Genomic DNA, 21841 nt, shown 5'->3' with positions numbered 1-21841 from the left:
TTGGTTTCGTCGCTGCAACTAGAAACAAAATTGTCCGCCATCATCGCCGCCATTCAGTACTAAGCACTGAGCCGGGTGTTTCCTTGTTGTGACGTCACACACACAATATGCTAGATTTCTGGGATCTTGGGCCCCGGTCGTTTTAGCTTGACAATCGATCCAAATTTCTATCATTTTCTTGGTGTTGCGTGTTGTTGTGTGTAATTACACGAAGTGGCATGATATAAATCCAAAAGGCATGCGTTTATGGATAAATGATGGAATATTAGCATTTCCCCAGGTGTTGTAATACCCTTTAAGTGATGCGAGGAGACATTGCAAAGATGAAGCAAGTGACAGCAATTACAAAAATCACAAATAATATGGCTAAAAAAGGACAACATTCTAAATTACCGTATTGGCCCGAATATATGACTGTGTTTTTTGCATTGAAATTAGACAAAAAGAGAAAGAAAAAGTGGGGGTCGGCTTATATTCGCGGTCTATACGTTATACTCATTCACGACGCTAGATGGCGCCAGATATCATTGAAGCGATGTTCTGTCATGACAGATCTCAGGTACTCTCAAGTTTGACCAGTTTGCATTATTTTATTGCAAAGTTTTTCCTTATTCAGATTTGTTTCATGACTAGAGTTAGTTAGACTTCACTTCACTTTGGTGGTTAATGCAGTTATTGCAATTTTGTTGTTTTATCACAGTAGATTGGTTTATTTACATTTCAAAAACCAGAAGCCATTCATTTACGAATGTGATTGCACTTTAGTTTACATATTTGAATGTTAAGATATTAAGATTTGAATGAGGCAAAATAACATGCTTTTTCTCCCAAATATATTGTTATAATCATTTATTTCTGATGTACTGTAATACATAACTTGTAACTTGAGTCTTGAAAAAGAGGGGGTCGTCTTATAATCAGAGCCGTCTTATATTCGGGCCAATACGGTAGCAATGTAGAAAACAAGAAGGCTAGTTTAAGTGACTGGACGCCTCTCACACAAATGATTCTTACTTTGTATTTGCTATTGTTCAATAGCCACTTCCACTAGTTTTCAGTGAATCAATTAACCCTTTACAGTGCAAGTGACTATTTTTGGTCATTTATATATTTAAAAAAAAAAAAAAAGCGTCATAAAGATTTGGCGTTCCTGTGGATTATGGTTGGAAATCACATTTTGAGTCATGTATGATGACCACAATATTAACATTTTGTATAGTACAAGTGTGGCCTTCATTCAGCAAAATGTGATGTTCACATTTCTGAGCGCCAGGCCTCAGTTATAATTATACATATTTCCCCCCCCATTATTTTGTATTTTTTTAAGAAAAAATGAAATTATAAGTGGATAAAAATTTTCATATAAATAACTAAAAATACACCGATACCAATACAGTATTGGTGGGCGGTGGTGGTGGTGGGGGTGGGGGGCGATCCAGCACTAAAATGGTGCTATCAGTATCGGCGAGTACCAAGAAATAGGGCACCGATACAATGAACTGGTCCAGTATTATAACACTTGACCGCAGCCTTCTTTCTCGTCATGCCCACTACACTTCTTTGTTGTGTGATTACACGTGATCACTTTGCATGCCAAGCAGCTATCGCTATTGACCTGCTCCAGACCAATGAGAGCGGGCCAATAGCCGCTCTTAACCAATGCCGGAGCAGCTTTTTCATATGGAGGGCAAACAAACAAACTAGGAGAGGAAAATGTCGGCCGTTTGGAAACATTTCAGCATAGAAAGATCTCCGTTGAGTACAATTGCGGCATGCAAGATTTACGGCCTTAAAATTTCAATAGGTGGAGTTAAATCGTCCAGTTTCAATACCTCGAACCTGATAAAACATTTGAAGACGAAACATGTAAACGAACACAAAAAGGCTGCAACAGCAGGATTGCTATCCAGAGGAAGGGGGCTGGACCGTAGCAACAATCCCTAGTCTTTTCACTTCGTCTACTTCACCTTTATTGTCTTTTACTGAAATAAATGCCACAGTAATTTGGGATCCGTTTCAAAAGTAGGGTTGCCACCCTTCAGAAATAGAAAAAAGGGACGCCCCTCTAGCGCCCAAAGCTGTACATGCGACAAAAAAAAAAAAAAAAAGAGACATCTCCATAACTCCTAAAATGCATAGAACTGTTTCTATTTATATGTATTTATATATATATATATATATATACACACCGTATTTTTTGGACTATAAGTCGCACCTGAGTATAAGTCGCACCAGCCATAAAATGCCCAACGGAGAGGAAAAAAACATATAAGTTGCGCCTGTGTATAAGTCGCATTTTTGGGGGAAATTTACTTGATAAAATCCAATACATAGAACAGACATAGAACAGATGTCATCTCGAATGGTAATTTAAAATAAAAATACAATAGAGAACAATATGCTGAATAAGTGTACAGTATGATAATGTTACATGATGCATGAGCAACGAAATGTGAACGTGACTGGTATATTAACATAACATAGCTATTAAGAGTTATTCAGATAACTATAGCATACAGAACATACTAACAAGTTTACCAAACCATCAGTGTCACTCCAAAAGACCAAAATAACATGTGAAATGATATAATAATGTGTTAATAATTTCACACATAAATCGCTCCAGAGTATAAGTCGCACCCCCAGCAAAACTATGAAAAAAACGACTTAGAGTCTGAAAAATACGGTATTCCGTATTGGTTCAATACGGAATGCAACTTTTAATTCAGAGATTGGAGCTTCAGAGAACAAAGAGCTTGGAGTTTTTGGAGTTTTTCCTTGCCGACATGGAGGGTCCAAGGATGGGGGATGCCCAGGACTTGAACTTTATTTATTCATCTTTGTTTACTTCATTTGCTGTTTCCGACTGTGTATCATATTGCCTCTGCAAAGCCCTTTGAGACAACCTTGTTGTGATTTAGGGCTATACAAATAAAATTGAATTGAATTAATTCCCAATTCGGAACGATTTCTTATTTCAAAGGACGGGTGGCAAGCATATTCAAAAGTGCTATAGAAGTAAGCTAAGCTAAGCTAAGCGGCTCAGTGTGTGCGTGTCAGAGAGAGAGAGAGTCTCACTCGTTCGCAGTTTACATTAGTGCGAGATGGAGTCATGTTACTGCTGGTGCACAAAGAGGGAGGCTAATAGAGAGACAGGATGCTGTGGTCAATTATTATTACTTATAATTTCATGAAAGTTGCACTGTTTGGCCTTCGAGAGCCAAAACTCAGGGTTTAAAAAAGTTTATTCAGTTCATTCATTGTATTTTTACTTTCTTACTGTTGGGCTAGTATTACACGTTTTAATTTCACAAATTTAGCACTATTTTGGCCTTTGAGAGCCAAAGGTTTATTTAACTATTGTCGCCCATACCAGGTATGCAATAAAAAGTTCTACTGGATTCACTTTGTATTTGTCTTTTTTGTTTCACAATGGTAAGCAGTAGCCTGACAAAGCCACGATAGCAATGATTTCACATTCAAGTATGTAGCTGATCATTTATCTATAATTTCAAACGAAGTGGTATCGGTATCGGCTGATACTGCACACCCAGGTATCGGGGCAAAAAAATGGTATCAGTGCAACACTAAAAATAACATCAAAATTAAAAAATAAATAAATAACATCAAAATTATGGAGGTTATGGCCTCCAATAACACTTTAACGTTGATAAATAATAAATAAACTAGCATTAATACCAAACATTTTTTAAATGAATAAACATTCCACATAAGACAATAATTGCAGTTTAATTTATTTAAGCAAATTTTAAAATAAATTAATAATATTGACTGGGTTTCCTCCTTTTTCATTTTTTAAGAGAAGAAACTAAGCTTCAACATTTTAAAAATAAATAAGAGAATATTTACTGGTAACTTATTGCCTGCCATTGACAAGGATAGACGTCCAATTCGTTGAAATTGGGAGGACAGACTGTGAAATCTCATTTAATTTACATTTAATCCATTTGGACTGGAACACTGGCAGGGCTCATTTGCTCCCAGCCTCTCCCAGTCCAAATGGATTGGATGTCTAACGCCATCAATGGCAGCCAATGAGTTCAATAAGTGCCCTATAAAACGTTAACCGGTGCACCACTATATAAAATGAAGTTGAAAAATGAAACTGTCATCTCATCAAAATCGCCACATCAGTGCACGTACCTTGTAGACGTCCCCATAGGTGCCGCTTCCGACCCTCTGGATGAGCTCAAAGTCATGCTGGGGGTTTCTCCGCTGGATCTCTCCACTGGGCCGAGGAAAGATGTCCATTGTGGATGTGACACTGGAGGAACGTGGTGCAGGCTTTCCAATGGAGCCGCTGAACAAGTCGAATGCTCAGTTTATTCAGATGGTCCTTGCGCTTGCTCCATGGCCTGTGAATAAGGAAGAATGGAAAGCATGTTTTTATTGACTTTAAACAAAATCTATGATGTGGAAAAGGCAGTATTGCAAATGAGAATTAAAACGGGCATATAAAATGTAGAAAAGCAGAGGAAAGTGGGGAAGAATCATGAATGTAAAGAGAAAGAAGTATGAGGGAAAGTTGTACATGGGAAACAAGGATGAATGAAAAGGACAGACAAGGATGTGTAAAACTAACAAAACATTATTGGCATGGAATACAAGCCTGTTAAGAGGATGAATGGAATTTCAAGACAAATGTACGCAAATGTGGGGAAAAAAAGACATCACTGAATTTCATCCAATCAAATTTTAAATAATAATCACTTCCACAAAAGCATTAACTTGTTCACAGCATTGTCATTTCATCAGTGGCCTCTGAATCCTGGACCGGTGTTGAAAAAATTGTGAATATGAACTCTAAACACTTTAAACGTTCAAATGTAACTGTATTAATTTGTTTAATACATGCGTTTGGTAGATGTGAACGCAAGTTTTTTTTTAACATTAGCTTGACAGCTTCTCCAGAACATAGTCGGTACCAAGTCAACCATTATTTTCAACGGTGAAACTAGAGTGGAAGTTAGCATCCCGGCTAATGCTAACGGCTAGTTTCTCCGAACTTGAGCTGTCCCTCTGCTTACCGTTCGCGTGGACGACTCGTCCGTGCACGTTATTTTTCAAATATCCATTCGACACTTGTCGATTATGCGATGAAACGAGATTCTATTAACCGAGCGTGCACTTTTTGCTACCGAGGCGTTTGGTAAAGTTGAGGCGGCTCTGGGAGGCTTTCCTTTGGGCAAACAGCGACCTCGTTCAGCAACAGCCGTCGCCACCAACTTCTATCGGACATGTCATCCTCCTTGCTCGGTTGACAGCCCCGGAGAGGGGATTCGTGCTCCCAATAATGGCAACGGGGGTCAAAAATGAGATAATACTAATAAATCCATGCGTGTTGCTTTAAAAACGCCAATGCTTTAAAAAAACAACAACAACAGTCGGCTGCTGTTAATCTCCGCAAGTTTCAGGATCCTGGCGATGCGTTCAGGAAAACATCGTCAAAATTTGACGCTCATTGTACAATACAATACATGATGTTACTGAACATAATATACGGCGGACGTTGCAACAATCCTGGGAATATGTGGCTGAAACATTTTTGTTAGATCATACATTCAGTCTGGAATGTTGGAACGTCCATGATTGAATTATATGTGGAGTTATTTTTGGATTTATCCTATTTACGATGGTTTCCAAAGGCATCGTGCGTTCCATGTTCTATTGTGCTTTAACGCCACCAAACGGTGGAATGTAGTAACAGCAGGGGCTGGACCAATAATTTAGTGATACATTCAGGAACACTTTGTCCAAATACATTAGAGTTGAGGAAGGTCCATGATAAATAAAGTTGCTACAGATATACGAAAATAAATAAATAAATAAACAATGCATAACAGAAATGTTTGATGAAGGTTTATATTCCAGATTAGAATGTATCCATTCCGTTGGTTACACTGGTTAACAAACTGTTGCATTGAGCAAACACTTTTTGCATTTCATTTTTAATTTTGGGGTGCTCAGTCCAATTCGGTTCTTAGTTTTTTTCCCCTTTTAACTTTACTTTTTTTTTAATCCAATAATTATTTTTAATCCACTGCAAAAGTAATGCAAAATTATATTTTTAACAACGTGTTTATGTAGGTGGCACTTAAAAATGGCCCATAAGTAACAACATCTAGCAAAATAATGCCTGTTATGCCATGTTTTAGGCAACTGCATATACTGCAGACCAATAATTGTGCAGTACTGCAGTGTTGCCAAAATGCTCCTATATGCGAAAAGCAGTACACCATGATACACTGCTGGCCAAAAGTATTGGCACCCCTGCAATTCTGTCAGATAATGCTCAATTTCCAGTCAAACATGGCAGGGGTTCCCTGATGTTTTGGGGTTGCTTTGCTGCCTCTGGCACTGGACTGCTTGACCGTGTGATGGCATTATGAAGTCTGAAGACTACCAACAAGCTTTGCAGCATAATATAGGCCCCAGTGTGAGAAAGCTGGATCTCCCTCAGAAGGTCATGGGTCTTCCAGCAGGACAATGAAGAAAATCATTGATGGATACCAGAAGCGGTTGTTCGCAGTTATTTTTTCCAAAGGCTGTGCTACCAAGTAAGGGTGCCAATACTTTTGTCTGGCCCATTTTTGGAGTTTTTTTGTGAAATGATGATGATTTAAATTTTTTTTCATTCTCTTTTTGTGTTTTTTCATTGCAAACAAAATAAGTGAAGATATTACTACCAAAGCATTTGTATTTGCTGGCCAAAAGTATTGGCACCCCAGAAATTCTGTCAGATAATGCTGCTGGAAGACCCATGACCTCTGAGGGAGATCCAGCTTTCTCACACTGGGGCCTACATTATGCTGCAAAGCTTGTTGGTAGTCTTCAGACTTCATAATGCCATCACACGGTCAAGCAGTCCAGTGCCAGAGGCAGCAAAGCAACCCCAAAACATCAGGGAACCCCCGCCATGTTTGACTGTGGGGACATGTTCTTTTCTTTGAAAGCCTTGTTTTTTTTTCTCCTGTAAAGTCTATGTTGATGCCTTTTCCCAAAAAGCTCTACTTTTGTCTCATCTGACCAAAGAACATTCTTCCAAAACGTTTTTGGCTTTCTCCGTTAAGTTTTGGCAAACTCCAGCCTGGCTTTTTTATGCCTCTGGGTCAGAAGTGGGGTTTTCCTGGGTATCCTACCATAGAGTCCCTTTTCATTCAGACGCCGACGGATCGTACGGGTTGACACAATCGTATCCTCGGACTGCAGGACAGCTTGAACTTGTATGCATGTTAATCGAGGTTCTTTATCCACCATCCGCACAATCTTTCGTTGAAATCTCTTGTCAATTTTTCTTTTCCGTCCACATCTAGGGAGGTTAGCCACAGCGCCATGGGCTTTACATTTATTGATGACACTGCGCACGGTAGACACAGGAACATTCAGGTCTTTGGGGATGGACTTTTAACCTTGAAATTGCCCATGCTTCCTTACAATTTTGCTTCTCAAGTCCTCAGACAGTTCTTTGGTCTTCTTTCTTTTCTCCATGCTCAATGTGGTACACACAAAGACACAAGACAAAGGTTGAGTCAACTTTAATCCATTTTAACTTGCTGCAAGTGTGATTTTGTTATTGCCACCACCTGTTATATGCCACAGGTAAGTAACAGGTGCTGTTAATTACACAAATTAGTGAAGCATCACATGATTTTTCAGTGGGTGCAAATACTTTTGTCCAGCCCATTTTTGGAGTTTTGTGTAAAATGATAATGATTTTTTTTCCCCATTCTCTTTTGTGTTTATTCATTGCAAGCAAAATAAATGAAGATTTTATTACCAAAGCATTTGTAAATGAAGTAAAATTTTCTGGGAGAAATTGAGCATTATCTGACAGAATTGCAGGGGTGCCAATACTTTTGGCCAGCAGTGTGTAAAGTGCCATATCCTTTTTAGAAAGGCAATAAAATGAGGTAATATTTTAAATAATTTGCACTTATTTGAAAAAAATAGCCATACAAAATCAGATCAACAAAATGATATTCTTTCCAAAAAGCTCTATCAAATGTGGCCGTTATATTTAGTTTTTATTAGCCTAAAAATTTTTATATTCACAACGGGTTGCTAATATAATCCAGGTTACATTGTATTTTACTTCTGTCTAGTGGTGGAATGTAGTTATACAGGTGATGCGTTCAAGACACCTCGTAAAGTAGCATGCAATGCCAAGCCATATTGGCCTACAGAGTTCGCTTCTTTTGTGATACGTACATCATTTTCCTAAAATAGGATAAGGAGCACTTGAATCAGTCACAAAAACTTTGTTTTCACCACATTTACACGCATCTTTTTATCTTTAAGAGCCATTGGGAGATCCATTATAGAACGAGTACAACAGCAGGTTATACATGAATCGAGAATTATATCCTTTCTCGTTTGGTTGTTTCATTTCAAGTGAATTAAAATGATTTAATGGAGAAGAGTTATAATTATTAAGTAAAAAAAAAAAAAAAAAAAAAAAACCCTTTCCGATGTCAAATGTACAGTTCAGACAACAAGCGCGCCCTCTGGTGGCGACATCCAAGTATCGGCATCCTCGTCATCCTCCTCGTCGTTGTGGTCGTCTTCCTCCTTCCTCATCGTCGCCCTCCTGCAATCTCCTCGGTGTTGTTCTCCAGGCGCATCTTCCTCCTCCTTACCGCTCATGAACGCATACTTAAAGCTGCTTCACTAGCGGACAGAAAAACGTTGAGAGCGGAAATTTAGCACGAGCTATGGCAAAACACCGCAAAGAAAGAGACAGCTGGGGTGAGTGTACGTGCCAACGTCTATTTTCTTTTAATTCAGCATCTTTCATGGGTGTTAACAGCGCGGCCTCCCTGTCGACGTCATTAGGCGGAGGGCTTGTTTTTTAAAATATTTTTTTCCCCACCACATTATACGATTATTGATAGGGTTAGCCATAAAATAGATAAAGTCAAGAATAGTGATGAATAAATAAATGTCACCCATAGGAGTAAAACGAGACTTTTCATGGTTTATCATCAGCCCTGATATTATGTAATGATGCATGTAGAAGTCACCTTCAGGGTAATTGTTTTATTTCTACTGTTGTATATATAAAACGTATTGAAAATGGGTTTGCCTATCTATGATTTAGTAAGGATGCATGACCCAGTTGTATGTAGCCAGTTGGTGTGAGATGCAGCAGTGATGGCGACGCCTGGGCGAGGCATTTTTTGCAGATATTTTAAACATTTATAAGTCCAAATTTCATGAAAAATCTGAGTCATATGGTTCATTCAGACGACATATAATTTTAACTATGTCTTGTATATTTCATTGACTGTACCGTAATTTTCGGACTATAAACCACTAGTTTGTCCTTCATTTTGAATCCAGCGGCTTATAGTCCAGTGCGGCTTATTTGTTGATTTATTTGGATTATTAGGTAACACTTTATTTGACAGAGACGTCATAAGACTGTCATAATTATGACATGACACTATCATGGGCATTACTGAATGCTTATGACAGATGTCATTTAGTGTCAACCGGCAAATTATGTCACTAACTCCATTTATGTCTAGCTCGGATCTTTTACATCTATTCAAAAGTTAGATAATTTGCCGGATAACACTAAATGACATCTGTTATAAGCATTTAATAATGCTCATGACAGTGTCATGTAATAATTATGATTGTCTAATGACAATCTTATGGTGCCACTGTCAACTGAAGTGTTACCAAATACCATAAATAGCAATTAATGAAACAACTGGATCAGTAACTGAAGAAATAATTAGTACAGAACACGAATTTTGATTGTCATTTACATCTTAAGCGCTGCAATACATGCTAGGAGGCATGTTAGTTGACAACAGTGTTGACAGTAGATGGCAGCCAATTGGTTTAAAGCTTCATGGTGGTTCATTTGGTCTTATGAGAGTCGTATGATGCCGCTGTCAAATAAGGTGTTACTGGTTACTATCTTTTGGTTCAAATATCCCATAATACAGGAAGGACAGCTGCGGTTTATAGTCCAGTGCAGCTTATCTATGAACAAATGCCGTTTTCGTGTCAAATTTGGTGGGCGGCAGCTTATAGTCAGCTGCGCCTTATAGTCCGAAAATTACGGTAAATGTCTATCCTATTTTGACCAGAAGAGGCTAGCAACGAATGATTGCTCCCAGCCCTCCCAGTCAAAATGGATTTGAAGTCTGGAGCCGTCAATGGCTATTAAATGTGAGCATTCACAGCCAGTCCGCCCAGTTTAAATAAACTGGACAGCTATTGTTTTTAATGGCTAGCATTGAGTTGAAGACTTATATATACCGTAATTTTCGGATTATAAGGCGCACCCGACTATAGACCCTACCCACGTGACGTCACAACTCCGCTCTCCTGACTGGTGCCGCCCACTTGTCCGTCAACACATCGTGTTGACCTGTTACGGCTACGTACATTCCTCCTATTTACGGCGTGTTTTTCTGCTCGTTAACATTAATAATCAAAATGGTGAAGGCGTGTGTGGCGGTCGGTTGCAATAACAGAGAAGATAGACGGAGAGACTTGAAGTTCTACCGGATTCCGAGAGACACGGAGAGGAGAGAGCGAGATGGGCTGCTGCAATTCGACGAGAAAAGTGGGCTCCAAACGATTACCACAGATTATGTAGTAGTCATTTTATATCTGGTAAGATGCATTTAGAGGGTTTTGGGCTGACAACCACAATTAAGATCATTGCTAGGCTAATCGCCGACAACATACACGTATGTATGTCGTGAGAGTGCTATCGCTAAACCATATAAACATTAAAAGCCCTAGCTCCATTGACAAATGACATGAAATACATTAGACTTGACAGTGGATGTTAGCAAGAACAAAAGATTTTGAATTGAAAATTTCGTAACTCACCTTCCGAGCACAAGATTCCTGCCGAATTTTCGTGTACGAGGACCTGTTTCACCCAACCAGCAACGTAGCATTTATAAGCCTCCAAGCTCTTAAAGTTTTTCAAACTTTCGTGAGAATAGGCTGAATTTGTGTGGACAAGATAGTTGTAAATATCAGGGTCAGGCAGAGACGGCGAAGGCAGCCGGTCAAAAATCATCAATTTAGGCATCAAATATGGATCTGGCGACTGTATAGAACGAAGCTTTTCGACATAACGCCTTTTATGCAACACATCCAGTGAGTTTACGGCATCAGAAAGCACCGGGTCTTCCATGAAATGCATTTTAAATTCCTCGATCAATTGAAACCAATGCTAATACAGAGACAAAATGACGGACAAGTGGGCGGAACCATACAGCGAGCACGTGGTTTTATGACGTCGGTGGGTCGGGTCTATAAGCCGCCAACCACCAAACTTGACACGAAAACAGCATTTGTTCACAGATAAGCCGCACCGGACTATAAACTGCAGCTGTCCTCACTGTATTATGGGATATTTACACCAAAAGATATTAACCGGTAACACTTTATTTGACAGTGGCGTCATAAGGTTATCATAGTTATGACATGACACTGTGATGAATTATTAATGAATGCTTATAACAGTTGTCATTTAGTGTCATCCGGCAAATGATCTCACTTTTGAATCGATGTAAAAGATCCGAGCTGGACATAAATGGAGTTAGTGGAAAAAATTGGCAGATGACACTTAATGACATCTGTCATAAGCCTTCATTAATGCCCAGGGCAGTGTCATAATTAGGATGGTCTTATGACGCCACTGTCAAATAAAGTGTTCCCTATCAAACAAAATAAATCAACAAATTTGCCGCACCAGACTATAAGCCACAGGATTCAAAATGAAGGAAAAAAGTAGCGGCTTATAGTCCGACGTATATATATTATATATATATTAATTCAACTTCAGAGAGGTATTGAGAGAATAACAAGAGTGTTTCTGTTTCAACTCATTTTAATTTTACTTATTATTTCTTAAAATGATTTTTTATAAACTAAATATTATCATGCATTTATTTCCTATTTTTAATGTTTATTGAATGTATTATGTTTTTAAAATTAAAAAATATATATATATATAATGTATATATTCAACAGCTATCACCATCAACGGTGGTGAATGAGTTAATGTTGAATATGATAATTTATTTTAATATTTTAAATCTCATTTTTTTATTTTTTAAAAAGTTTACTATCATAAGTTGCACCAGCAAAAGAATGAAAAATGTAGAGGGGAAAAAAAACATACAAGTCACACTGGAGTATAAGTCGCATTTTTGGGGGGCAACTTTTTAATTTATCAGAAACAAAAAACAAACTGTATGTTAAAGTAATTAAGAGTAAAATGGAGAATGACAGGCTTACCGGTAATAGGCATCTGTTTTTCGGGTTATTACTGTATAGCCTAAAAAACAACATAACAAGCTGTCGGCGGACAGTGAAAAAGAAACATACCGTATATCAAAGGCGTAGGTTTGGTCTTAATATTGGTAGTGACAATATAACAGCATAACCTGCATGAACACTTTTTGCTGGGGACGGGACATTAATAAGACCAAACATATTGGGTGAACGGGGCTACATTTCTCACCAATTTGAACCTAATTAATTGATAGGCTGAATGATTAATGGAAAATAAATCTGTATTGACCTATACTAACTTTCACACTCCAAATTTAATACATCTTAATCTGATATTTTTTTTAAAATCTAGTCAAATAATTTTTTTTTTTTTTTTGAGTGTTAAAGGCAAGTTAACAGATTGATGTGTCAGATTCTTCCACTTACTTTAATATTACTATTTGTTCGTATTGAGCCCATTCATCTAAAAGTTGGTCATCTTTCACCTAAATCAAGAAAAAAAAATCTTTCAAATAATGTTTTGAACAATATTGTTGAATTAAGAACATTTCTGAACAACATGTTTTTCTTTTAAGATTAAATACACAAACTTTTTGCTTAAAATAAGTCTGTTAAGCTTATTTTCAGCTGGCTGTTTTTCTTATTTCAAGAAATCTCAGTGAGTAAAATCGACTTGAAGCACTGTAGCAGTCGCAAAATTAGTGGCGCGTTCCCCACCTCCACAACATTGACGTCTTTTTACATTACTTACAGTGGCTGCTGATGGCGGAAAAAAACTTCTAATATCCCTTGTCTTTGAAGAGGGCGGGGGAGGCGGTATGTTGTATTACTGTCGGGCTGTGAGTGTGTGTGTGTGTGTGTGTGGGGGGGGGGGGTTCAAGTCATCAGCCAATCAAACGTGCGTGTGAGGGGAAAAAATGGACTGGCACATTCAGCGAATGAAAAGGGGTCAGTGTAAGTCTGAACATAATGAAAGTACTGTAATTCACTTAATAATGGTAGGATCAATTATATCCTTACAACAAATAGGAAGACATCTAAACGACCTATATTACTGAAGTCATTATATAATGCAAATAAGGTTGCTTAAAAATTGGTGCGGATAATTTGAGAATCCTGAAAAGTTGGTAGTGTTATGTCCCTACCATCCCTATGCAAACCTACGCACTTGCCGTATATAAGTTGCTCCTGATTATACAGTAAGTCACAGACCCAGCCAAACTATGAAAAACTATTTCTTAAAATAATTATATAATTAAAAAGGCAAAGAAAATGGAAAAAACAAGTACATATTCTCATTCATTCAAAATGTATTGGACGTTTATCATTTTCAAAGGTAGCCAATGAATTATGAATAAACGCTCTCCTCAATTAGTCATCGATTAATGGATTGATCATTGCAACCTGTTGTTCGCCTTTCAGGGTCCCTGGGTGACAAGAATGTGTACGACTGGAGCTCAGAGGAAGAAGAGTCAGATGGGCGGGCGCGGCCCATCCAGGTGCTGCTGGTGAAGGACGACCACACTTTCGAGCTGGATGAGGCGGCGCTAAGTCGCATCCTGCTGGCAGAGGAGGTGCGCGACCGCGAGGTGGTGGCCATCTCGGTGGCGGGGGCTTTCCGCAAGGGCAAGTCCTTCCTCATGGACTTCATGCTGCGCTACATGTACAAACACGTGGGTACTCTGACGAGAACACGCACACACTCTCATCTTTATTTTGGGTTTTACTAGGGTTATCACAATTCATCGACTAATCGATTATCAAATTAGTCGACCGACTATTCTGATAGCTGATTAATTGTTTAGAGACATTAGTGACCTACAGAATTGTCCAAATACTTTTTCATTGACAGCGATAGATGTTCAAACAGATTGGACGTTTATCGCCGTCAATGACAGTCAATGTGTTAGTAGTAAATATTCTGTTACTCATTTTTTTAAATGAAATTTGATTTTTTTTTTTTTTTTTTTTTTTTTTTTTTTACAAACACTGTAAATATTCTGTTTTTCTCATTGATTTTATTTGATTTTTTTACAAAAAAAAGGAAAAAATAGTAAAATTCTCTTTCAGTACCTCCTTCTGAAACGTTATTTTTTAATTTTAAACAAATCAATTCAATAAAAGGAAACAAATCACTTATGAAAATGTGTAGTACGTGTTCTTGTACTTGTCCTTTTACTACAAGGTGTACTTGTACTACAAGCACTTGTACTTGAAATACAAGTACATGTACATTTACTACATGTACTTATACAGTGGGGCAAATAAGTATTTAGTCAACCACCAATTGTGCAAGTTCTCCCAATGAAAATATTACAGAGGCCTGTAATTTTCAACATGGGTAAACCTCAACCATGAGAGACAGAATGTGAAAACCCCCCCAGAAAATCACATTGTTTGATTTTTAAAGAATTTATTCACAAATCATGGTGGAAAATATGTTGCCAATACCAAAAGTTCATCTTTGTTATGTACCCTTTGTTGGCAATAACGGAGGCCAGACGTTTGTAACTCTTCAAAAGCTTTTCACACACTGTTGCTGGTATTTTGGCCCATTCCTCCATGCAGATCTCCTCGAGAGCAGTGATGTTTTGGGGCTGCCATTGGGCAACATGGAGTTTCAACTCCCTCCACAGTTTTTCTATGGGGTTGAGATCTGGAGACTAGCTAGGCCACTCCAGGACCTTGAAATGCTTCTTACGAAGCCACTCCTTTGTTGCCCTGGCTGTGTGTTTGGGATCATTGTCATGCTGAAAGACCCAGCCACGTCTCAGCTTCAATGCACTTGCTGATGGAAGATTTTCACTCAAAATCTCTCGATACATGGCCCCATTCATTCTTTCTTTTACACAGATCAGTCGTCCCGGTCCATTAGCAGAAAAACAGCCCCAGAGCATGTTTCCACCCCCATGCTTCACAGTGGGTATGGTGTTCTTCGGATGCAATTCAGTATTTTTTCTCCTCCAAACACGAGAACCTGTGTTTCTACCAAAAAGTTCTATTTTGGTTTCATCTGACCATAACACATTCTCCCAGTCCTCTTCTGGATCATCCAAATGCTCTCTAGCGAACCGCAGACGAGCCTGGACGTGTACTGGCTTCCGCAGGGGGACACGTCTGGCAGCGCAGGATTTGAGTCCCTGGCGGCGCACTGTGTTACTGATAGTAGCCTTTGTTACTGTGGTCCCAGCTCTCTGTAGGTCATTCACTGGGTCCCCCCGTGTGGTTCTGGGATTTTTGCTCACCGTTCTTGTTATCATTTTGACGCCACGGGGTGAGATCTTGCATGGAGCCCCAGATCAAGGGAGATTATCCGTGGTCTTGTATGTATTCCATTTTCTAATAATTGCTCCCACAGTTGATTTCTTTACACCAAGTGTTTTACCTATTGCAGATTCAGTCTTCCCAGCCTGGTGCAGGTCTACAATTTTGTCTCTGGTGTCCTTCGACAGCTCTTTGGTCTTGGCCATAGTGGAGTTTGGAGTGTGACTGACTGAGGTTGTGGACAGGTGTCTTTTATACCGATAATGAGTTAAAACAGGTGCCATTCATACAGGTAACGAGAGGAGCCTCGTTAGACCTCGTTAGAAGAAGTTAGACCTCTTTGACAGCCAGAAATCTTGCTTGTTTGTAGGTGACCAAATACTTATTTTCCACTGTAATTTGGACATAAATTCTTTAAAAATCAAACAATGCGATTTTCATTTTTTTCATCCACATTCTGTCTCTCATGGTTGAGGTTTACCCATGTTGACAATTACAGGCCTCTCTAATCTTTTCAAGTAGGAGAACTTGCACAATCGGTGGTTGACTAAATACTTATTTGCCCCACTGTATGTGTACTTATATGTGTACTTGTACATCTACTTGTACTTGAATTTGTATGTACATTATACACGTACTTATACTTCTACCAGTACTTGTATTTGAACGTGTACTTGTTCTGCGACTACAAGTACTTGTACTTCTACTTCCAAATCCACTTATATTTATAAATATATTGTCAATTACATTTACTGTAAATAAAGAAACAACGTGTTTTGTAATTTGTATAAAATTATATTTTTGCAGTAATTTAAAAAAATTATATGGCTATGTAATAGGTGATTAGTCGCCTATAAATCTTAAGAGTCAATCTCTCCACTCACGTTGTCCACACCAGGGATCCGACGACTGGCTGGGCCAGGCTGAGGAGCCCCTGACCGGCTTCTCCTGGAGGGGCGGCTCGGAGCGGGAGACCACCGGCATCCAGATCTGGAGCGAGGTCTTCCTGGTGGACCGGCCTGACGGGACCAAGGTGGAGTCAGCCCTTCTTGTCGTGTGGCAAGAGATATCACTAACTTTCCGTTTGTGCGTGCGCATTGCAACACAGGTGGCGGTTTTGCTGATGGACACGCAAGGCACCTTCGACAGCCAGTCAACGCTGCGTGACTCTGCCACTGTGTTCGCTCTGAGCACCATGATCAGCTCCATGCAGGTACTGGAAAACACAATAAAATGTAAGATAAATGTAATAACTCTGGATGTACGTAAGGAGAATTATAATTCCCAAATAATGCATTTTTCCAGGTTTATAACATCTCCCAGAATGTCCAAGAAGATGACCTTCAGCACCTGCAGGTAAATTCTCAACGTATCCTTGATCATCCATCTTGACAGTCAAGATGGATTGGACGTCGAGCGTCATCAATGCAGCCAATGAGTTCAATGATCACCCCATAAAGGGTTAATTTAGATGTGAAGTATATAGTAATATTAAGGGCATATTAAAATCTATTAAGCACAAAAAAAAAATTACACAAAAATATGTAAATAAACCTAATTATGATAATAAAAATGAATATATTATTTATAAAAATAAACTTGCACATATTATCAGGAAAAGGAAGAGTAATCATTATGCAAAATTGATAAACATTTCTCGGGGTAATTACAAGAAATCTTGGAGAGTACTAAAAAAGGTCCTCAGTAAAGGACAAAAACTACTGTGTTCCCTGACTATGATATCTATATAAACACAACCGCCACAAATAAGTCTTGCTGACAAATTCAATGATTATTTTGTCTCTATTGTTAGTAACACAAAACACAAAATCAGTGAGCCTCAAAATACCTCCTTTAGAGACTGTTTATGGGCTCTTTTTTCCTTAATCCATCTAACTATGGTCAAGTCCATAAATTAATCTTGAATATGAAGAACTCAAATTCAGTTGGAGCAGATGAAATTCCAAATAAAATTCTGAAAAGCATCTACAACATTATTACTGCACCTCTTACCCACAGCATCAATCAATCTCTACTCTCTGGAGTGGTGCCTCAAATAGCAAAAATTGCATGGATCATACCAATCTTTAAATTTAGGGATAAAAACGATCTGAGCAATTACCGACCAATATCAATTCTGCCTACCCTCTAAGGTTTTGGAAAGAGTAATCCACAACAAACTCAATAACTATCTAGACAAACTAAACATCATTGTCTTATCACAGTATGGATTCAGAAAGAAAAATACCACATATATGGCAGTACTTGACCAAACGGAAAAAAATCAACAATGCAATTGACAAGGGGGACTACGGAGTTGGCTTTTTTTTTTTTTTTGACCTGTCCAAAGCATTTAACACCATTAAGACTGAAATGCTCATTAATAAACTACGGCATTATGGGATTAGAGGCCTAGCTGGTTCCCTAGTTATCTGTCTGGGAGACATCAGTATGTCAACATTAATAACTCTGAATTATACAAACTCATCAACCATGGAGTCCCCCAGGATTCCATCTTAGGGCCGCTCCTCTTCAACCTGTACATTAATGATTTTGTTAATCCCTCATCCGTTTTACATAAAGCATTACAGTGGGGCAAATAATTATTTAGTCAACCACTAATTGCGCAAGTTCTCCCACTTGAAAATATTAGAGAGGCCTGCAATTGTCAACATGGGTAAACCTCAACCATGAGAGACAGAATGTGGGAAAAAAAAAAAACTGAAAATCACATTGTTTGATTTTTAAAGACTTTATTTGCAAATCATGGTGGAAAATAGGTATTTGGTCCATACCAAAAGTTCATTGCAATACTTTGTTACTGTATGTACCCTTTGTCGGCAATAATGGAGGCCAAACGTTTTCTGTAACTCTTCACAAGCTTTTCACACACTGTTGCTGGTATTTTGGCCCATTCCTCCGTGCGGATCTCCTCTAGAGCAGTGATGTTTTGGGGCTGTCGTTGGGCAACACGGACTTTCAACTCCCTCCACACCCCGTGGCGTCAAAATGATAACAAGAACGGTGAGCAAAAATCCTAGAACCACACGGGGGGACCCAGTGAATGACCTACAGAGAGCTGGGACCACAGTAACAAAGGCTACTATCAGTGACACAATGCGCCGCCAGGGACTCAAATCCTGCACTGCCAGACGTGTCATCTGCTGAAGAAAGTACACATCCAGGCCCGTCTGCGGTTCGCTACAGAGCATTTGGATGATCCAGAAGAGGACTGTGAAAATGTGTTATGGTCAGATGAAACCACAATAAAACATTTTGGTAGAAACACAGTTTCTCGTGTTTGGAGGAGAAAGAATACTGAATTGCATCCGAAGAACACCATACCCACTGTGAAGCATGGGGGTGGAAACATCATGCTTTGGGGCTGTTTTTCTGCAAAGGGACCAGGACTACTGATTTGTGTAAAGGAAAGAATGAATGGGGCCATGTATCGAGAGATTTTGAGTGAAAATCTCCTTTCATCAGCGAGGGCATTGAAGATGAGATGTGACTGGGTCTTTCAGCATGACAATGATCCCAAACACATAGCCAGGGCAACAAAGGAGTGGCTTCGTAAGAAGCATTTCAAGGTCCTGGAATGGCCTAGCCAGTCTCCAGATCTCAACCCCATAGAAAATCTGTGGAGGGAGTTCAAAGTCCGTGTAGCCCAACGACAGCCCCAAAACATCGCTGCTCTAGAGGAGATCTGCATGGAGGAATGGGCCAAAATACCAGCAACAGTGTGTGAAACGCTTGTGAAGAGTTACAGAAAACGTTTGACCTCCGTTATTGCCAACAAAGGGTACATAACAAAGTATGGACATGAACTTTTGGTATTGACCAAATACTTAATTTCCACCATGATTTGCAAAAAATTTTTTTAAATAAAATAAAAATAAAAATAAATTCTTTAAAAATCAAACAATGTGATTTTCTGGTTTTGTTTTCCACAGTCTGTATCTCATGGTTGAGGTTTACCTGTGTTGACCAATACAGGCCTCTCTAATATACTCAATACTCAATGATGTGTGAATAAACTGAACTGAAAAAAATATATATTTTGCTTAATTCCATTGTAACGTCTATCATGTAATCTTACCCAACAGCTGTTCACAGAGTATGGCCGACTTGCAATGGAGGAGACGTTCCTCAAACCATTTCAGGTTTTCTGTCTTTTTATTTACACTTGATCACATTTACTAATTTCAATCTTATCCAGATGTGTTCCTTTTTTCCCAGTCCATGATATTCCTCATCAGAGATTGGAGCTTCCCGTACGAGTTTCCATACGGGCAGGAGGGAGGCATGAAATTCCTGGAAAAGAGGCTCAAGGTCAGTGGTCAAGCGAGTGACTTTCCATGGAAACTATTTTTAATGATTGCTTGTAATAACGTACTTAGATCTCTGAGAACCAGCACGAGGAGCTGCAGAACGTCCGCAAACACATACACTCGTGCTTTACCAACATCTCCTGCTTCTTGATGCCTCATCCCGGTCTGAAGGTGGCCACCAACCCGCTCTTTGATGGGCGGATCAAAGGTACTAAAGTAGGTAGTACAGCGAACAGTTCTAATGTAATAATTTTAAGCAGGGGTGAAAGTGGGCGGAAACGGTCATGAACGCAGTTCTGGTATAAGATTCAGGGCGTTCCGGTATACGGTGCTTTGATTCCGAAAATATGACGGCAACTGTCAAAACGCTATGTAAAAAAAAAAAAATACAAAGCTGCCACTCATGCATTTCCTCTCCAAGAAGAAAACAATCTACCAACATCAGGTTTACATACACAAGTGTTTACAACAAGCATAATAAAGTGCTTGTGTAGCGTAATCCGTTTCCACCGATATTTACTATTTATTTTATTCCACGGACGGCATGGAGGTTTCCCCAGCTGCTGCAGTTATCTGAGTCTGACGATGACGAGTCACGTCAATGTGCGAATGCACACAGCGAAGCAAAACGTCTGGACTCATTTATCCGTTCAATTGGCTGACATACTGACATGTGATCACCAGAGATAGTTGAAACAGCAAAAGAAAAAAAAACAAGGGCATCCAACAGAAAATGGATCAAATCTTTAACCCTTTAATGCCTGCAATATGAAGCAATTGTCAGAGAATCACAAAATTTGAAAAATATGGTCTTAATGAAACCTTCTTTTCAAATTTGTAAAAAAGAAAAAGAAACGTGTAATAAGCGCTCTAATATCTACAACCCTTGCTAAATCCTGTTTTTTTTTTCCCTAATGGAACCTGCAGATGCATGAGTTGACTTGCATCCATTTTTTTTTTTTTTTTTTTGAGGAAAGATATTTCAAAATTCTGAATTAGTCTCAAAATCATGAAATTCTAAGTGTATCAAATGTGATACATTTGGCAAGATGGGGTTAAAAGCAAGGAAAGAGTTAAGGTGGCTTATTTATCATATTTAGTTTTATTTGCTCTGATGGGGAGGTTCAGAACATCTTAGCTGTCAATGTGCACTTTGGTCTTATATTTGTTCATTTATGTTAGACTACTGATTCATTTCCTTTTTATTTAAAAAAGTCAATGTTTGCGCGATCTTCAAAATATATTCCATTTTACTCTGCATAATATAAGTCATTTGTACTTATTTTTCGGAATGTATGTTACTTATGTCATTATTATTACAAAAACACAATAAAAAGTAAATGTTTACATTTATCTTCAATTTTAATATACATCCTATGTTCTTAAGTAGTTAAAATTGAGATTTGGCATTTAGTATGTGAGGAAATGAGGGAAAATAAAAATTAGGAGATGGAGGTTGGGGTTATAGCTGTTTTTGTTAACTTTTATTTTGCAAATAATTTGATTGTCGATTAACTCATTGGCTGCTTTTGATGGCGAAGCGATTGTTTGAATTGTTGCTCAGCTCGAATATATTTTGTCATATATTTATGATCTTTTACTGAATGCAGAGATTGACAACGAATTCATCAGCAATCTAAAGATCCTGGTGCCCTGGCTATTGAGTCCTCGCAACATTGACGTGAAGGAGATCAACGGCAGTAAGATCACCTGCAGAGGCCTGCTGGAGTACTTCAAGGTTTGGAATACTCCCACTACTTAAAAAAAAGTTTTTTAATACTGTTCTTTAACATGTTTTGGTGCTCCAGGCTTACATCAAGATTTACCAGGGAGAGGAGCTACCTCATCCCAAATCCATGCTGCAGGTAATTATGGCTGGCACAATTAATGAACTAATCGACAATTAATCAACTATTAAAATAATCAACAACCATTTTGATTGTCAATTAATC

At 38.6% G+C, this 21841-nt stretch overlaps 3 protein-coding genes across 11 annotated transcripts in view; 1 reads left to right on the top strand and 2 right to left on the bottom strand.

The window, feature by feature from the left end:
• map4k5 (mitogen-activated protein kinase kinase kinase kinase 5) overlaps positions 1-5444 on the bottom strand; it is a 78669-nt gene extending 73225 nt beyond the window's left edge. For all 8 annotated transcript variants that reach the window (XM_057859074.1, XM_057859073.1, XM_057859076.1 and 5 more), the window contains exons 1-2: positions 5049-5444; positions 4165-4376 (exon numbers count right to left, since the gene is read on the bottom strand). In XM_057859074.1, the coding sequence (XP_057715057.1) occupies positions 4165-4272 (108 nt within the window). In that variant the 5' untranslated portion in view covers positions 4273-4376; positions 5049-5444. The remainder of the gene's footprint in view (positions 1-4164; positions 4377-5048) is intronic.
• Positions 5445-8549: 3105 nt separating this feature from the next.
• The window catches only part of atl1 (atlastin GTPase 1), a 32136-nt gene continuing 18844 nt past the window's right edge, over positions 8550-21841 (top strand). Inside the window, exons 1-10 of one of the 2 annotated variants that reach the window (XM_057858804.1) lie at positions 8550-8772; positions 13717-13967; positions 16457-16591; positions 16667-16771; positions 16864-16914; positions 19665-19721; positions 19798-19890; positions 19959-20097; positions 21500-21627; positions 21698-21754. In XM_057858804.1, coding sequence (XP_057714787.1) covers positions 8733-8772; positions 13717-13967; positions 16457-16591; positions 16667-16771; positions 16864-16914; positions 19665-19721; positions 19798-19890; positions 19959-20097; positions 21500-21627; positions 21698-21754 — 1056 coding nt within the window. In that variant the 5' untranslated portion in view covers positions 8550-8732. The remainder of the gene's footprint in view (positions 8773-13716; positions 13968-16456; positions 16592-16666; positions 16772-16863; positions 16915-19664; positions 19722-19797; positions 19891-19958; positions 20098-21499; positions 21628-21697; positions 21755-21841) is intronic. The other variant, XM_057858805.1, reaches the window with a different exon arrangement.
• sav1 (salvador family WW domain containing protein 1) overlaps positions 19501-21841 on the bottom strand; it is a 115133-nt gene continuing 112792 nt past the window's right edge. Inside the window, exon 6 of the mRNA XM_057858808.1 lies at positions 19501-19872. The gene's annotated coding sequence lies outside the window, so the exon portion shown is untranslated. The remainder of the gene's footprint in view (positions 19873-21841) is intronic.

This window comes from Corythoichthys intestinalis, chromosome 15 (genome assembly GCF_030265065.1).
Source record: "Corythoichthys intestinalis isolate RoL2023-P3 chromosome 15, ASM3026506v1, whole genome shotgun sequence".
In the NCBI taxonomy this organism is placed as follows: Eukaryota; Metazoa; Chordata; class Actinopteri; order Syngnathiformes; family Syngnathidae; genus Corythoichthys; species Corythoichthys intestinalis.
The sequence above is the reverse complement of the archived record's forward strand: the minus strand, read 5'-3'. Positions and strand labels throughout refer to the sequence as shown.